The sequence below is a fragment of the Cotesia glomerata genome, linkage group LG2 (genome assembly GCF_020080835.1).
Source record: "Cotesia glomerata isolate CgM1 linkage group LG2, MPM_Cglom_v2.3, whole genome shotgun sequence".
NCBI classification, from domain to species: domain Eukaryota; kingdom Metazoa; phylum Arthropoda; class Insecta; order Hymenoptera; family Braconidae; genus Cotesia; species Cotesia glomerata.
Genome location: NC_058159.1, coordinates 8,882,037 through 8,902,003, shown reverse-complemented (window position 1 = coordinate 8,902,003; position 19,967 = coordinate 8,882,037). Strand labels below are relative to the sequence as shown.

Sequence of the window (19,967 nt, the reverse complement as noted above, 5' to 3'; positions counted from 1 at the left end):
TTCATCTCGAAGTTCTTTAAACTAACTATTAACTAAAAATGACGTCTTCATTAAAAAACCAATAAATTCATCATCAATTTTCGGTTAAACTAAACAAATAAATTATTGTTAAGAATTTATTTTTTTTCACTCGTTAGTCACAATTTTTTACAATTTCTCCTATTGGAAGTTTTCTTCCTCTTTTTTTTTTTGTAGTAATTTAAAAAAAAACCTAAACATTACCGAATGTTTTTTAGCTCTAGTATCACAAAATTCATATATCGATTTAATAGTTATTGTTATATAACATTTATTCCATGTTCCTAAATCAATAAGTCTTCTCTATTAAACCAATTTTTTATGTATACTGAAATTAACTTACAGTCAATATCAAATTAATAAAATATGCATCGCTTGAAAAAACTTGGTGTTAATAATCAAATGAAAAACAGACGTCGTAGCTATCCACCGAGTATGAAACCTTTAACTATTTTGATAATACAACAGACGGCATCAAAACCTCGATCATTACAAAGCTTTTTGTGTAATCGCTGTTTCTTCTTTTATTTAGCAGATATGAATACTTTTGTGTTTTTATTTTTCTTCTTTCCTCTTCATGCGTGAAATAATTTCCAATAGTTATATGTAAGAATCTGCGTATGATTGTAATTTTCAAACATGGATTTTTTTAGTGCCTTCGACGTTAAATCGACGCTACAGTGCATGTAGTCAACGGAGGGTGTGCAGACGGGCTTCACAATAAGCGACGTCGCGCCGTCGGGGTTTACTTTCTATGTATATATCGTGAGAAGAATTAAGGGGGTGGAATAACCCTCTACTCCACTAATAGCATTACCTTGAATTTACATCACCTATAAAATGTGTACTTTGATTGGTTTAAATACATCTATACATCTATACATGTGGAAAAATTTTCAAAGTAATTCATATTTTGTTTACTTTTAAAACTTTTGAATTTTTCTGAATTTAAATAACTTTTTTAGTTTATTTTTTCCCTTACGTCATTTCCATCAAATTAAAGCGCGTTGTCGATTCTTTTTACAGCATCAAGTGAAACGAAAGGGTGAATAATTCAAAGGGAAGGAGTTGCGTAGGGTTACCTAACGAGACGTTCGTCAGTATACAATTAAGAGAGATGAGGCTGCCAGAGGATGTAATTAATACTTTAATATATATTTTTTTTGTTTCGTTATCATTCACTATCATTAATGATTATCATTGTTATTTTTAACTCACCATTTGTTATTTTTAATTCAATTTTCTTTCCTCGTTTTTGTATTTATTTTTAATACATTATAATCCATTTTTTTCGATATCGAGTCCATACTGATCACTTCCGGGCATCAAAAATGACCGCTCCCTTCTATAACAGACACGCCTTAACCTCGTGAATCGTTCGGTAAAAATGTGAAAAGAATTGATTATTCAAAGTACGCTTTTTTTCTAGATTTACATTCATGGAGTAGATGAAGGGCCACTGATTTTTTTTTATGAGTATGATAATAGAGTATTGTGTATCCAACTTTCTCTGATTTTGTTTGTTCATGTAGCTTGAATTTTTTATGATTTGAACTGAGAAAGGGCTGACATTTGACAATTTTTTTGTAATCATAACATCCTGAATTTTTGCTTAAAATATTTCTCGAGTAGTTGTATACTACAGAACAACAATAAAAAACAAGATCAAAAGTATAAATTGATTTTCAAAACGTTTAAGAAATAAATAAAGTGGTTAACAAAAAAAAAAATGTATTTTATTGTTAAAAATTGTGTGGTACTTGATATCATTTTTTTTTTATGAAAAAAAGCTCGAAGAGCTCAAAATAACATATAAACTATATTTTTAAGCTCGGAAAGCTCAAAAATGTCAAGTGAAATTTTAAGCGCTTAGGTATGGAATTAGCGGGAAGTTGCAGGGATGGCCTCTAGGGTCAACCGTTTCCCTAATTTTTTTTTTTAAATGCGCGTTTTTTTATAATTCGTAAATATTTCAGAAAAACTTCAGCTCTACAAATTATTATTAATACCAATCAATAGCGTGAATCATCCAAAGTGTTTAATTCATTAGTAGAAAAATAAAAAAATTATATTAACGCCGTTAATCGACTTAGTGAGTGATGAAAATCAAAATTTACTACGAATTCATCCCCGATTCTACACAGTGTAAGATTGCTAAGAATAAGCATTTAAAATTTTCAATTTAATGTTGTAGCTTCCCCAGGAAAAATCCTGTTGCTGCAACTAGATTTTATCATGGTGCTCCCACAGGATCAGTCCTATTGTTGTACCATGAAAATCTTGTTGCTTCCATAGGATCGCGTCTTGTTGCAGTACCTATTTATTTTTTTCCGTGTAGGATTATTAATGTTGAGGTAATTATTGTTATATTTAGTAAAAAGCATCTATAATGTATGTCGAAAAGAACCCGTGAAAAAATTTTCTGATCAGACTCTATATCAGGCCTGATATAAACCGTTCATATCAGGCCTGATATGGAAATTGGCCATATCAGACTATATATGCCTTGATATAAGTATATCAGACTATGATTCCACCCGGGTAAAAAAAATTATATATTATTATATTACATAATTATAAATGAAAAATGGCCCTATATAATTATGTATAATTAGATATAATTATATATAATTATTTCCATAGGAAAAAAAAAAAATCGGCGCGAGTAGGAATCGAACCGTGGACCTACCGCTTGAAAGACTAATTTACTACCCGTCTACCTAAGAGACTTACTTGGAAAACCAAGTTTATTATAACTACAAGTAATGCAAATCGTATACATGATTGATTCGTAGTGAACAAAATTTTTTATCTAATTTATTAATTATTAATTGTCAATATTTATATATAATAATGGTATCTATATGAAGGTTTATAAAATTATCTATGTATACATGAAATCGCAAAAATGATTCTACGATATATTGTTAAGGTACTTCGTTGCTTTAGAATTTATAATTTCTTCGCAATTAAAAAAATAATCGAGGTAAAATCGGAATTGAAAGCTTAAATTTTGATGGAATTATTTGTTTAGTATATGGAACTATATATTGCTGGAGGGCCTGGCTAACAATTTTTGAACTTGACAAAACTAATAATTTTTGTGAAATTAAATTTTTTTTTAAGTTCCTATTATTTCATCCGAAAAATACTATATATTAAAAGATTGTTAATCATTGGAGTAACAGACTCTTAGATAGAAAAAGAGAATGTTTTATGGTAATCACAAAATATGAATTATATATAAATATATATATATAATTATAAATGTATTACATATGCTTCTATATAATTAGATATGAATCATATATAATTATATATAGTTTTTTTTACTCGGGTATGCCTTTATATGAGTACATAAGACTACTTATGTGCTGGTAAGGGTATGAGTATATCAGATTATATGAATCCATATCAAGTTATATCAACCCTGATCAGGGAATTTTTTTTCAAGTTTATCAAAGTATATATAACTTTATAAGGTTATATCAGGGCATATCAGGACCTATTAAAAAATAATGTAAAATTAGATATGAGCATATCAAGCTATATCAAGTCTGATATAGATATATCAAATTGATAAGGCTTGATCAGGCCTGATATGGCCAATTTTCATATCAGGCCATATCAGGACATATCAAAAATTAAATATGGACATATCAGATCATATCAGGCCAGCTATGAACATATCAAAAATTTTTATATGGCCTTATCAGCTCATATCAAGCCTGATCAGAATATTTTTTCACGGGAATATAAAAATATTATTTGGATTCTTACACTGTAAGAAATTTACGCCGTCAACCCGGAGGAGATGACTTTAAAAAAAATATAAAAATACTTGTCATTCATTTAAAAATTACAAAATGCGTACTTAGAGATGTTAACAATCAATATAACCTTTTGATTTATATTTCTTCAATTTGATGTAACAACTAAATTTTAACAATTAAAACAAATTACATCAATATTTTCTTTTAATTTCCACCAGTAGAATTTTTTAAGAAATCCTCTTTTTATTATAATTTATTTTCTGAAAAAGTTATAAAAATTGCCGTGTAAATTTTTTAAGTTCAATAAGATTGAAGTATATTGAAAAATGCTTTCATTTAATTAAACCTAGAAATGTTAATAACTTAATATCGTGTATTTTTTACGTCAGTATTCATTAACAAGACTTATAACGAAATAATTTCATAATAAAACTTGCTACACTGTGATAATGATAGTTGTTGGCAGAACATGTAGTAGGAGTTAGAATTTTTTTCTCTGAGCAGGCATTCGGTGACAGCATGAAAAATTATTCGGCTCCTTAATACAGCGGAGTTGATTGTACTGTATAGGCTCAACTGGCATTACTAAGAAGATTATTCTTGTCTACGTACCCAGTATTGCCAGACAATGTCTTGATGAGTTTCCTTAATGGCCTTCTTAACACACGATTTAAATTTCCATGATTTAACTTTGAGATTGATTCATTTAATCCAATGTTTATATGCGTACTAACACATAAACTGATTGACATCCATTCTGATTTTTTTTACAATCAGTTTCTCTTTAATAAATGAAATAAAATGTTTTTTCACTTCATTTTTTTCTCAAATATTTATATACGTTTGTTTTCTTCTAAATAAGAAAATAAATATAAAAAAGCGCTTAATCTTTATAAAGTGAATCATTTCGCGTTTTGAGGCGAGCAATTTATTTTTAAATGGTGATTAATAAAATTAAAAAACTTAATAAAATGTTAGCTGACAAATAAAAAGTTGACATAGTTAATCACAACTATAAACTTTTGGTCTTATACTCAGGAAGCAACTACTAGTCGTAGCAACTTGAAGACCTTCCAAGTATCAAAGCTTCTTTCAAGTTTCCCTCTGGGCTTGGAAGTTTAGCCTTGAAGCCTTTTCATTTCTCGCATCTCACCTCCTATCATCCCGTGTCAAGGGAGTAATTTTCCTATTCTTACGATCATGGTCTTTTTTACTGTTCAATTTTTTTTAACTGGTGATTTTTCACTTTTTCTGATCTCTTTATGACCATTTTTAGTTTTTGCTTTTTAACGGAACATCAGAAGACAAAAAGATAATGCACGACGTAGCAGTTTTAGTTGATCTCACGGCCGATTGAGATTGAAAGCGAGGTTAGGCATTAGTACTATGAAGCCCAATATTCCGAGAGCTGTCTCTCGGGATTTGGATTCGGTATATACTGTACCATCGTTTCTGCCGCTACCGATGAGACTAATATTTTTTTTTTTACCATTAGAGGCTTCATCCCTCTCTCAAAGCCGGTCAATTTATCCTGGCTTTAGAAATAATGTTACATATATCGCTCCAGAAAATAAAGTTTTGAATCAGACATTTTTTCATTAATGCCAAATACTTTTCTTTTGTTCAATTTATATATCTATTGAAACATATTGGATACAATATTTTACAGAAGAATTTTAATTCAATTCATTCATTTATCGTAACTTAATTAAAATGTTTAATGAAATCAGAATGTATGCCTGTAAAAAATTCTTTGATACGGCCACATCAGGCGATAAATAAGAAAAAAAAAATAATTTATCATAATTTTTTAAATTTGTATTCTTTCTATAAATGTATCTATTTCGACTAATATATTATATCAAACAAAAGTGATTTATAATTATTTAAAATGGTGGGTAAGCTTCAAAGAAATGTTGAAATAATAATTTTTATTTTATAATTTGAAACCTCAAGCTTAACTCTCTTGTATGGAGACGATTTAACGAGCATGTGTCATTTGTTGGTTGTTTCAAACACTAATGCAATATATGGGTATATCAGACTAAATAACAAATTATATGTAGATATATGAGGCCTTATAAGAAAATTTTTCATCTTATATGTAGAATGGTCACTTTTAGATTTAAGTTTTTCTATTTTATTGTTTTATTGCATCTTTGTACTTAGCAGTAAGTATTTTTTCGAAAAGGTTGTAAATAAAGGGATTAAGAAAAATTCCCAAATAACAGATGTTTAGTTAAGATATTTTAGAAAATATTTGTATGCGTGGGAACGTAAGTATAGATTGTACATTAAAAATGTACATTATAAGTACCGAGAGTGTAAGAACGAAGTATGACTGTTGCGGGGGTGAGAAACCCGGGTAGTAAGTAAAGATCTAATTGTATGGGGCTCAAGCAGGCAGTTCCTACTTAACTTCGATGTACGATAGACCTCTCTGTCTTTTAACTCTGTCAATTTTTAGAATAAATACTCACTTAAATTATCCGACCTGTGATTCCCTTTTTTAGATATTAACAACATCAATATCCTATCCAGTATTTTCCGATACTACATATATGTAATATAATGTTCAATTTATTTAAATACATATTAAATTTTTATGCTGATATTGGAAAATTTATATTATATTAATAAATTTCATTTTTGCCTATTCATTATTAAATTCCAACTCTTAAATAAAATTGCAAACTATTTATCTACTTTTTTATCATAAATTAATCAATTAAAATAAATATTTTTATTGTTACGTAAATTAAAAGTTAACGAAATAAAATTAATTGGGACTCGAAATTTAAAACTCTTCCTTATTCAATATTGTATTCATTTAATCATAAAATTTAATTCATAAATTAAGATAATGTTTTTGAGTAATTTACATTTACTGAAACAAAAGCTTTCAATAAAAAACTCTTATCAATCACAGCATAGATACTTATACCATTTATTTTAACAATGTATGAATTAAAATAGTTTTCAAGTTCATTAAACTCTGAACAATGCTACTTACTCGTATTAGAGTTAATACTTTTTCAAAAATTTTATTTTGACAATATTACACGGGAAAAATTAATCCTGTTGCGTAAAGTAAACAAAATATTTTTCGAAAATGAAACTATCTCCTTTTTTTTACTTGTATATATTGGGCATATTTTTACAAGGCTGAGTAGATGGTAGCTTTCGCTAGCGACTGTGCTGCCGTCTTGTGGGTATACTGACTTATTGGACCCCAGCCATCCATTTTTCACTCCATTATTATCAACACACACACACACACACACACACACACACACACACACACACACACACACACACACACACACACACACACACACACACACACACACACACACACACACACACACATATTATCAACGTCTTTCTTATAATCACATCCTTATTTTTTACACATTCGAATTTTGCACATAACTTTATTCTCAATGCGGCTGTGGACCGACTTGTGGTTTCTGTACTGCATTTACCCTATTCCTAACCCCTTTCTATCGGTTGTTGGAATTGTGGCGATGGGGAAACCACAGAGAAAACCCATGCCAGTACAGTTCGGCTACCGGAACGACCCCCAACGGTTGGTGTTGGAACTATTCGAACAACCGTCGGGGCTCGAACCCTCGCCTCACGGCATGATGTGCGAACGAACTAACGGGATAATGACTTAGTCCACTCGGCCATCATGCCACTCGAAAATGAAACTATTAAATTTTAAATTTTCAAACAGGAGTAGAGCAACATTTTGAGATTCATGTTTAATTAAAGAACTTTTAGAAAAGAATTCTAGAAAGATTCATTAAATATAAGAGAAAAAAAATATATCAAAAGTAGAACAGGATTTTGCACTATTTAATTAATTTTCGAGTAATTTATTTTTTTATTTTGCTTTTACAATTATAGAAAATTTCATCACAAGTCATACATATTGAATTTTTAAGCTCTAACTAAAACATTCTTTCCGGAAATTCACATTTCTTAGATCAATTATATCTGAGAATAATACAAGCACTCTCACCATGCTTAATCGAAAGCATACTTATCATAATAATAGTTATATTCATATTAAAATCCCATCGGAGGGATGATTTTTCTGATAGTCATTGGTCATCGTAGAGGCAGTGCTTACTTGGCCACAATAGAATCCATAAATCAATTTTATTAACTCATTAATATAATACACCATTAATAATAAAATAATAAAAGATAAAAATGACTCTCATTTTTTTCTGAGAAAATTAATTTTAATTGAAAATTGTGAGCTAGCCGTTTCGCCTCAGCAGGCGATGAAAATTTTGGGAAAACTGTATTGGCTTTTGTTTCCCCATCTGTATTTATATTAATTAACACATATTTATCTTTTGCAACCAAAATATAATATGTAATTTGATTTCGATAATATATAAAACAAAAATGATAAATGAAATTGTTTCAATTATATACTAAACATAGTAATTTTTCTGTTTCAGAAATCAAGTTTCAACTGGTTTGCGCAGAAATCGTGTATATTGTGTGAGTGAAATCATGTTCAATGAAATAAGTGAATAACAGTTTATCAAAAAAATTGAGAAATAATTATAAGTTAAAATTTTAATTGCGTTGAAGTGAGAGTGACAATTTTTGAAACCAACTGAGCACTGCAGTGTAAAATGGACAATCGTATGGTAAGTAATTAACTTCCAGTTAAAGAAATTAAAAATATTCATCTCAATTTTTTACTGATAATTTAGTAATTTTTAATTATCAACACATTTTTACATTTTTACATTATAGTCAAACCCAATCTACAAGCATTAAAAAAGTAGGGCTTACTATATCGGAAACCATAAAAGTGTATCAATAATTTTTTCTCGTCAGTTTTATATTTTTCAATCATAATATCTGCAGTTGAAACAAAATCATAATTTTATTAAATTATAAAAGTTAAGATATTGAAAGACTACTCCTGGATTACGATGTTATTATTTCAATTTTTACTTTAATATTCTTTCCATGTAGTTAAGTGTTAGTACATCTAACCTGTAATCAGAAGATGCCGGTTCGATTCCAAACTTAGTACAATGTCCCATATTTTTTCACCAGAATAATCTTTACTTCAAATAAGTAAAAACAAGTTTTTTATTCAATTTATTAAAATAATAATTAACCAAAAGTGGGTTTAACTCTATTGTAAAAATGATTATTTGTCAAAAATTATTATTATTATGATTATTATAATTTATAACATAAGATTTGGTATACGTACATATTAGAGTGGTCCAAAAAAAAAAAAAGTTTTTTGCCTATCATCTTAAAAGCTTTTCTAAGGTATAAAAAAAATTCCCTTCAAAGTGCAGCTAATTCTATTATCTCGACAATAGTATGCAAAATATCTTGATTCCGTGAACTAACAAGGCTATAATACTAAAAATAGTTGCTAAAATGAGGCGAAAAAAATTTTTCGATCGTAAAGCACTCTCTGATGCTTCGCATCATGAGTCGTGCAAAAATGATAAATAAACAGGTAGAGTTCGTGCGTAAAACTGCCTTATCTCAGAAGTCATCACATATTTAAGTAAATAAGCTTGACTATAAAGAAATTGCTAATAAACATACAACCAATATAATCTATGAGACTTATTTAATTTTTTGGTTATTTCTTATTTTAGTTTATATTACTTATAAGATAGATAGATATAGATAGATATAGATAGATAGATATATAAGACATAATTAATAAAATGCAGCCAGGTTAGGGTAAAAAACTAATTATCAACAAAAAATTTAATTTACTATATATCTTCATGTAGGCCGCGAGAGAGTACTAAAAGTAAATTATCTAGTTTAATTTTTTTTAAGCAGTGGTTAGAGTATTTACAAAGTCGTAATCTCCTTCAGTGCATTTTACATGTGGTTCAAATAAACAAACCGATATATTCAATTGTCATTTGTTGTCACTGGTCCAGACTGAATTACCGATATCAGACTGTGTACCATAGTTTTAAGAAAAAAATATAAATTACATAATCAAATACTTTGAAGCAGAAAATGTGATACAACGTGGATTCTAAAATCATATCTGATTAAATTTTCTTTTATTGCGAGTATTTAAAGCTTAATAACTTTTTACTTGTTAGGATTACGAAAAAACTACTTCAGTACTTTTTTGTAGAGAATTAAATTTCCTACAAGAATAATTGATAAAAAATACAAAAAAAAAATTTTTTCGTAGTTTTACCGAATGAAAACGTAAATAAAATTTTTTTACGTGTTATTTAAATGGGAAAATAAAAATTCATTGAGCTTCATGAAGAATTGAGATATCAAGCTGCGCTTTGGAGAGAATTTTTTTTATACCTTAGAGAAGTTTTTAAGACAGCAGCACTTGAAAAAAAAAAAAATAAAAATGTTTTTTTTGGACCACTCTAGTACATATACTCTTTGACTGTTGAGAATTTATTCCGAATTATAATTTGACGACTCAACCCATACTCAGTTAACTAGAATTTTTGTTCTACTACATTATACTTTAATACTTAGAAAGGAAGATATAATGTTTTATTTTTTAAGACACATTTTCTGCTCATTGGAAGCAAAGATCATCTTGAAAAAAGTTTTATAAATAAGGACCAAGCATCAGAAGTTTATAACATATAATCCAGTAGTTAAAGATAGTAGTAATGATACTCATTGAAAAGCTTAACCGAATTGAGGAGGAAGTTATTGGACGATGGAACTGGTTATTTAAATGGTAGAACGCCCGACATGTAATCTTAAAGATCCAGGTTCGAATCCTGGCTTGGTCTGATCCCAATATTTTTTCAAAGTTATACTTGTACCTTTCAGTGGATTTAAGTTATAACTTTCATTGTTACTTTAATTTATATCGTTAAAATTGTCTTTTAAACATTGTGATTTAAATTTTTATTAAAGATAAGAAAATTTTAAACACTGAGAGACAATTTTATTTATTAGTAATAAAAAAGTTTATTTGGACTTGAAAAAAAAAACTTAGTTAATATTAATAAAATGATATTTCATATAATAAAACTTTATTAGTATTTAATAAAATTTTCTTACATACTTATTATATGTGTTTATTAAAATAACCACGAGCGTCGCTTTCGTTAGCTGTCATTAATTCGCGTAGTTTGTACTTGTTCCAAAAGTTTGACGGTGAGCAAATAATTTCAAAAAAAAAAAAATCAATATTGATTAATTTAATTTATTGAGATATATAAACATGTAAAAGTTAAATGTGCTTAATTATAATACATAATTCATGTTTCATAACATAATATAAATTTGTATTGATTATAATTTAGTCAAATGTATTTTCACAGTAATATCTTTTGATAAATAATATAAAGATTTTTCAACGAGACATCCTAACCTAACCTATTTTTTTACTTCCGATTTTTATTTAAGGAAACTTTATTAATATTTAATAAATTTTTATTTGGTATTAGCCATTCAAAAATTACGAATCGAGCATACTAATAACTACTTATTATTAATATTATTATTTTGGTTTATTGGAGCATAAATAAATGGTAAATATAAGGGATGAATATATTTGTGAATACTGATATGTATGATATGTTAACATGCATGAGGTATATTTGATAAAACATGTGAAATAAAATGGCGGAACAGTATTGACTATTAAGAGTCAATATACTAGGTAATAAATAAGTCAATGAGAAAGGGATAACTTCAAAGCCGGCATTTACGCATCCTGAGACTGCATACGAAACGTCAAATGCACTCGGTGCGGTCCATCAAAATGCAAATACCTTTTATCCGTTGGATAATGTATGCGTCCATAGAGAATCAGTATTCAAACGGAGCACACGCGAACCGCCCCTATGTTACCGCGGATACTGGAGCACATCGAGAAAAAACGGGAAAGAGTAAGAGTGGAAGGATAAATACAAGAAGGGATAGGAGAAAGAAAGAAAAAAATCCCCGGGATATTTTTCCTCTCAGACCTACACACTTGGTAACACCGACCCTTTATCCGTGTACCCCACGTCTGCTCTCCAAATGCGAACTAACACGCCTATCCTCTTACCATTGCGGCCAAATCTTTATTTTACGAGCAATACCATTTGGATCGATTACACTTTCACCAATGGACAGTACTTCCGAGTGATGAACTACTGTCATCCGCTCTTTTTTATTCACTCGTTTGATTAATATCAAAAGGACTTTGATGATTAATTTCGAGATTGAAAGTGATAATGATAATAATAACCAAATACGACCGACATCCCATTACACGAATACGAGTTAAGTTAATGGGATAATCCGATTATAATTTTGTCAGACCAATATATCTAGTAAGTTAAATATAATTCTTGACTCAAAAGAAAAATATTTTATCTGAAATATCGCTCTTGCTTAGAAATAATTAACTCTGTTAACTTGAAAAATTAGCTTTTGAATCAATAAATTCTAATATAAAAGTATCCAATAAAAATTTTTATTTTTTAAAGAAGCACTTTATTGTATTTTAAAAAAGGATTTCTTTTTCTCAACAAAGATCTTCATCAAAAAATTTATAAACTAAAAACAATAAATTCTTGAAAAAAAAAAAAAAAAAAAAAAAAATTGGAAAACCGTCTGCAGGTCATCCCTGAAACTTCTTGCTACGAAAAAAACACTTCAGCTGTTGGAGCTCAAAAACACAACTTTTATTATTTTTCGAGCTCGAAATTCTAGTGGTTGTTGAGAACATATTTTTTTGAAAATTCTCAATAGAGATATCTTCGAAACATATAAATCGTTGATGATGAGACTTTTAGCATTCGACGCAGTTTTTCAAGCACGAAGAAATTATTCATTACTTACCACACGATTTGACGTAAAATTTTGAAGTTATGTTAAAAAAACACTTTTTTGGAATTTTTTAAATTTAAACATCTTACAAATGAATTGACCGATTTTGATGAGAATGACGGCGTTCGATGCAATTTTCTGAGCACTAACATTTATCTTATGACATCAAGAATGATCCAAACAGAAATTTCGAAGTTATTTGAAAAAAACATTTTTAACTTCCCGCTAAGAAAATCGGGAAGTTATGGTTTTCACCCCGTTTTACGAAAATCGAGTTTTCATCGAATCTCGACGTTTCGAGGTCCTAGGAAGCTTCCCCGACTATTCCCGCGATGGTGTCTGTATGTGTGCATGTGTGTGTGTATGTGTGTGTGTGTGCGCGCGTGTGTGTGTGTGTGTGTGTGTGGATGTATGTAAACCTCTCATAACTTTTGAACGGCTTGACCTATTTGATCGCGGTTGGCGCCATTCGAAAGGGCTTGACCAAACTTAGATTTTGAATGTACTTTAGAACGATTCGGATCGGTAGATTTTGATAAATCACAAAAAAACTACAAAAAAAAATTTTTTCAAAAGTGGTTTTTTGGAATAACTTTTAAACGGCTTTACCTATCAATTCCAAAAACTAATCAGCTCTTAACATAAAAAAACCACGTCGATCGCCACCAGTCCGGTCAAAATCGGTTGATTCGTTCGTGAATTATCGTTGACGAAAGAAAACCGAGAAAAGTGTTTTTTCGGAATTACTCCGAAATTTTTCGCTCTATCAATTAAAACTTGAAGATTCTATATGAAACTTGAATAACTGCATCGAATGCCACCAACCGCGTGAAATCGGTTCATTCATTCGAAAGTTATTGCGATTTGAAAATTCAAAAAATAGTGTTTTATCAAATTTCTATCAAACTTTTGAGCTCAAAAGCATACAAAAGCTATTTTTTGAGAGCTCAAAATAATACACAAATTGTATTTATGAGCTCGAAGAGCTCAAACACGTTATAAGTAAATTTCTAGCGTTTAGGTATAGAATTTGCGGGAAGTTGCAGGGATGGCCTTCAGGGTCAACCGTTTTCCTAATTTGTTTTTTTTAATTTTTCGTCAACGATATCTCATGAACAAAGTAATTGATTTTGAATTTTCAAACGGCATTCGACGTCATTTTTTCAAGTCAAGAGCTGATTAGGTTATGGAATTGATTAATATAACTGCTCAACAGTTATTTTGAAAAACATGATTTTACGAATTTTTTTTTAGGTTTTCTTGGAAAATAATTAAAAATTATTAAATTATCTAAATTTTTTTAAATTAATAGTTTGATTTATTCAAGTTATGAATATTCTAATGATAGATCGATTAAAATTTTTAATTAATAATTTTTTAAAACATATAAGAATTTATTTATTGAAATTTTTAATTTTGCAAAATTCTTAAAGAATCCTTCAGTTACATTTTTTATATTATTAATTTTTCAAATTTTTAATAATCTAAAAAATCGTATAAATACATGTTTAAAAAATTTACTAATGAAATGATTTGGTTAATGCTTTTTTCAAAAAATTAATAATTAAACCGAAAATAAAATAAAAAAAAGTACATTTTTTCAGCCTGTGATCGTATATATTATAACTATAAACTTATAAAGTGACAATAAAATCTTCCTTCGAATTAACGCTCGAGGCGTGTAAAGTATACTTAATATTAGTAAAAAATTTAATGGATATTTTTAATACTAATTTCTTGAGCTGCTGTATTTTTCTAAAGTTAATTACGACTCGAAGGGTAGAACGCGATCTATAAAAGAGTAATAATTAAAGTTGAGTATTTTTTTTACTGCTAATTGAAGTTGATGAATTTAATTGTTTTCTTTTTTTTTTTTTATCAATTCCCATAAAACTTTTCACTGGACAAAATTTAATGCGAACTGAAAGTGCATCCACCCATTGTAAATAATGGAATAAATTATTCGGAAGTAACTGGCTATATGCTGAAGGTGTCTCTGTAGTCGACTCTCTAGTCGGTACGAATGAACTTTGTAACCAGACAATGGAATCAAAAGTTTTGTGCACGTCAATTGAATTCAAATAGTCTACTTAAGATTTTGATAAGTCTGAAGGAGGTTGATCGACCACTTATTTTCGCAAGGTCGAAAGTGTAAGGGGTAGAAAGTAAAGACCAGCAAAAAAGGAGCATTCATGTTGCTTACATAAAGAAATAAGAAGTAAAAGTAAGTCATTTAGAGACAGAATTTCTTTGGTCGAAACCATTCAAAAAAGTCCGTCTATTTATCCAAGTCGGACGCTTAGAAAAACGGGCGATTTTATCGCTTGGTAAATTGAATCTAGTGATTCATTGGAGACTACCGAGAGAAACCAGGAAGCTCTAAAAGAGTGAAAAAGCGAAAAAATAATGTAAAAATAAAAAATAAACAGAAAAGGAAATACAAATGCGCGTACAGCAGGATGAAATCCGTTAAACTCAGAGGGAGATTTCCCGTACCTGAAACTTTCAGTCGTGCTTTCTGTGTCGTATGCTTCAATGTAGTATTTGCATGCAAAAGGGATCCTTTGTGGGAATGTTTATTATTAGATTTAGAGAACGACTGTTGTCGGGAAATCTATTCTGCTGGTATGGTCAGCATTTAGTATGCATCGTTTCACTAAAGGATACGGCAATTTACTTCACAAATTTCGTATTATCTTCTTCGTTTTAGATTAGAGTATAAGCTCAAATTAATCATTTGAATAAAACTAGAGATAAAAAGGCCATTTAATCCAAAGCACATTCCATTTTTTTGGCAGCATTTCACAAAACACCCAACTGATACAATCCCGCAAAAACGCTCATGGTTTTTTTATCAATATTTTTACGGCAATTTGACAAATCGGCTTTAAGAAACGCAATTGTATTCACGCCTACTGCTAAAAATAAAAACCATCAAATAAAAAAGTAGAGATTTTCCGTAGCATCACACAAACCAATAGGCTGCATTCCTGGTATCCACAGTTTGGCTGTAACACGTTTCACCAATTTATTTCAAACGTCATTGTGGAATCTCATACTGCTCTTGTGTCCAATCTAACCGAATCATTCGCCCAGACGCTCCATTTTCCACCTGGATACTTCTTTACTTTTTTCCTACGCTTTTTTTACAAATTTATACTCAATACTTTACGGTCTGTGTACACTGAATAAACAAGGGAGCTATTGATATATTTTTATCGCTGCTGTTTTAAATATTTCCTGGAAAAGGTTTTAAAGATTTAAGTGAAAAGTACAAAAAATGATTTATTTTAGAGACACTTTTTTCATTAGTTTATAATAATTGAATTGGCAAGTTTTAGGAATTATCAACTAAAATTAATATCAAATTTACAATTCTGATAATAATTTATGGAGATATAACAAATTAATTACTAACACAACTTTACATCAATAATTAATAGCATGCAATATTACTGATTGAAAATAACTCAAAAACTAAGCAATCTGCTACAAAAGTGTAAATGGTAAAATGAAGAAGTTATGGAAAGGAATCACATCGGACGATGATCAATTTTCGCCCGTTACTTCGATGAAGTTAGAGAACACTTTATTTTTTGGTGTAAAAAAAATCAGGTCTTCGGAATTTTCCTTCTGTATTCGTATAAAAACATTTAAATATAATTATGAACGTATTCAATGATAACTTAGTTATTGATTTTTCGAATATACACAGTAAAAAATTTTGCGTCATTGCGTCTAAAAAACTTAGTGTTAAAAATTTTTGTGTTAAATATTAACACTTTTATGTGTAAATTTTACTTTTATTCTGTTGAATCAACACGAAGAAGTGTCACATATTTAACATAAAAATTTTCAACACAAAATTTTTTGACGCAATGACGCAAAATTTTTTGCTGTGTAGATGTACAGAAAAAAAATACTTGAACCAAGAACATTATCATCTTCAAAATTTTGTCTTTGAATTATTAAATTTATTATTTTTAGTTAAAGAATTTTTCATCAAGTTAATAATACTAAAGAATTTGAATGAAGCAAGGAACTTTTTCATCGAAAAATAATTTATTTTTAAAATAAGATAAAAATTTTTTCGTCCAAAGCTACTAGATTTTTTTAAATTAAAAAATGGTATTTACAGTTTAAGAAGGATATATTTGATTTAAAAATACCAATATTCTTGGCCAAAGGATTTGCATTTTTTTTATAAATTAAAAATAACGGACAAAAAACCAACTACGTGCACGAACCCTGCTGCCCGGGCCAGACCAGGCCAAGTAAAAAATTCCAAGTTTCTCAGCCACTACACGCTTTTAATGAGGTTGATGAATTTATTGCTGTACACTAAGAAAAAAAAATACTTTTATTAAGAAAATTTTCTTGATACAAGAATTTATGTTCTTGAAAATTTTCAAGAATATATATTTTTAGCTCAAGAAATTGTTAAATTGATTGAAATAATTTTTACTTAATTTAAATAAAGCTATTCTTTTGTTTATCTATTATCCAAAGATAAATATGGATGTTCTTCTCTTCAGAAATTAATAATTAATAATAATAGGATATTTGATAGTCAGCGAGTTTCTTGAGCCAAGAAATTGTTAATTCAGCAAAAGTATTTTTTTTTCTCAGTGTATTAATAGTATCGGATTTTAGTGCGGCGCTGCGGTCTAATTGTCTGAAGCCAAGAACATCGATGTTCTTGAATGAAACCATTTGGCTTTGAAATAAGTACACAGAGAAAATAAAACAGCAATCATTAGTGTTTCGTACAAACATTAGAAAAATATTCATAGGCAGTAGAGTGCTTTATGAGACACGACTCAGTGATGTGCAGACAGTAGCCAGTAGTTTTTATATAACGCTCTCTACTATCCCAAGAATTTTAACCTCATTTTCTTCCACAACAGTACTGAGTACTGTACGAAATAATAATCAGTACTGTTTTTTTTCTCCATGTGAAATATCTTGTGCATTGAGAAATCAAAAATATTGATTGAAAATGATTTTATTTCATTTGATTATTACAAATTTTTAAATAAAAATTCATAAGGTTATTTTTTTTTGTCTGGTTATTTAATTTAAAGTTTTCTTTTTAACTTCCCGCTAAGAAAATTGAAAATTTTCAAAAGTCGGGAAGTAATTGGTTTTACCCCGTTTTGCAAAAATCGAGTTTTCATCAGATCTCGACGTTTTAAGGTCACAGGAAGCTTCCCTGACTATTCTCGCGATGGTGTGTGTGTGTGTGTGTGTGTGTGTGTGTGTGTGTGTGTGTGTGTGTGTATGTATGTATGTAAACGTCTTATAACTTTTGAACGGCTTGGCCGATTGGATCGAAATAGGTGGCGATCCAAAGAATATCATTGCCATTAAATTTCGTGAAAATTTTAATCGATTCGGTTCGCTAGATTTTGAGAAATCTCAAAAATAAAATTTTCAAAAAACTGTTTTTTTGGAATAACCTCTAAACGGCTTCACCGATCAATTCCAAAAACTATTCCGCTCTTGAGTTTAAAAAACCACGTCGATTGCTACCAGTCTTGTCAAAATCGGTTGATTCGTTCGAGAGTTATCGAAAACGAAAAATTTCGAAAAAAGTGTTTTTTTCACATAACTTCGACATTTCTTTTTGGATCGTTTTCAATGAAATGAAATAATTATTAGAGCACAAAAAAACACGTCGATCGCAACCAAGAACGTGAAAATCGATTAATTGGTTCGTGAGTTATCGTTGTCGAAAAAATTCGGAAAAAGTGAATTTTTAAAATTTCTCTAAGATTTTCAGTTCGATCAGTTTGTGTTCAAAAGTTTATCATAGAATTCAAAAAACTGCGTGGAATACTGCCAACCGGGTGAAAATCGATTCATTCATTCAGAAATTATTGCAGTTTGAAAATTCAAAAAATACTGTTTTATTATTAAGCTTAGAATAGCTAACCCTATGGGCTCGAAGTAACATAAAAATCATATTTTTGAGCTCGAAGAGCTCAAAAACGTCATAAGTGAAATTTTAAGAGCTTATTTATGGAATTAGCGGAAAGTTTCCAAATTTTTTTTTGAGCGATTAGCATTATACTCATACACAACTAGTTCCACTTTTGAGGAACGTTGAGCAATTCAGAGCGCTCTTGAATTTCCAATAATAGCTTCTAAACTTGTACTCGAATCATTTTTGTATCGCTAGACAATATAAATGAAAGTAAATTACGAACCAAATAGAAAAGAAATCAATTAAATCCGATTCACCGCTTAAAAGTTATGGGAAGGTTACATGAAAAGTTAGTAAACTTGTTCCGCTCTACTTTAATAAATATAGACAATATAATATCACAACTTTGTATGCATTAACTAATTACAATGTCCCATTAATAAATAGTAGCTCCAATTATTAACAGTTGAACTGAATGTAATTTGAAATTGCGAATATTAGTAAATTAATGCAGCATTAATGTTTGCCATGATACTTAAAGTTAAATTCGAAAGTTTGCGTATGGAAGTTAATCAGCAAAGAAGCTTTCAGAGAATATACTAACGGTCGTTGAAGCACGTAACATGCAGTTATACATTATTACGCTGAGAACTATAAGAGAATCGGTGGATTATTTTGGGAAAATTGTACACTAAATAGTAAAATGCATTTATATGTGTTCATGTATATGTAACATGTTAGTTAAATTTAGCAGTACTTGTATATAGGCAGTTGCACCTGGTACTCAGTGGAAAGCACAGAGGTGCTTGTTAATGCATACCAGTTACTATGCTGCATAAAGATAAGTTCCATGTTCTAGGCGTTCGCGGTTTCATTATTGCCAATTACGCCACACGTAACTGCGTCTTTACCATTTATACATTTATTACTTTTTATGTTTCTACCCCAATCTGCTTTTCTTACCCAGTTTTTCTTTTATATTGCAAAAACAGTAACAATCTAAATTAAGACTATAAATATGATGCTTTTAATTAATGCTTTCGATTTTGTGACAAATGATAATAATAAGCATAGATACCGGTGAGAACATTTTCTGATATGGCCACGTATGTCTTGATTTACTTACTGGCGTGATATGCCATGTATGCCATGTATGATCTAATATGAGATCTAATATGAGATCTAATATGAAAATTGGCCGTATCAGGCTATAAATGAGTATGCATGTCAGCCCATATCAGGACATTACTGGTGTGATGTGTCCTGATATGACTTGAGATGCTTTCATCTGGCCTGATAGGGTTATATGGGCTCTCAATAATAATTAAGAATAAATGTTCTTGTGTCGAGAGAATTTTCGAAATATTAGTATTTTTTTTCGTTAGCATATATTGCCATGTATGGAAATTGGCTATGTAACA

At 29.5% G+C, this 19,967-nt stretch overlaps 1 protein-coding gene across 4 annotated transcripts in view; it reads left to right on the top strand.

Moving 5' to 3' along the window:
• The window catches only part of LOC123259806 (semaphorin-2A), a 735,036-nt gene that overhangs the window by 301,644 nt on the left and 413,425 nt on the right, over positions 1-19,967 (top strand). For 3 of the 4 annotated variants that reach the window (XM_044720522.1, XM_044720523.1, XM_044720524.1), the window contains one exon: positions 8,270-8,466. In XM_044720522.1, the coding sequence (XP_044576457.1) occupies positions 8,450-8,466 (17 nt within the window). In that variant the 5' untranslated portion in view covers positions 8,270-8,449. The remainder of the gene's footprint in view (positions 1-8,269; positions 8,467-19,967) is intronic. The other variant, XM_044720525.1, reaches the window with a different exon arrangement.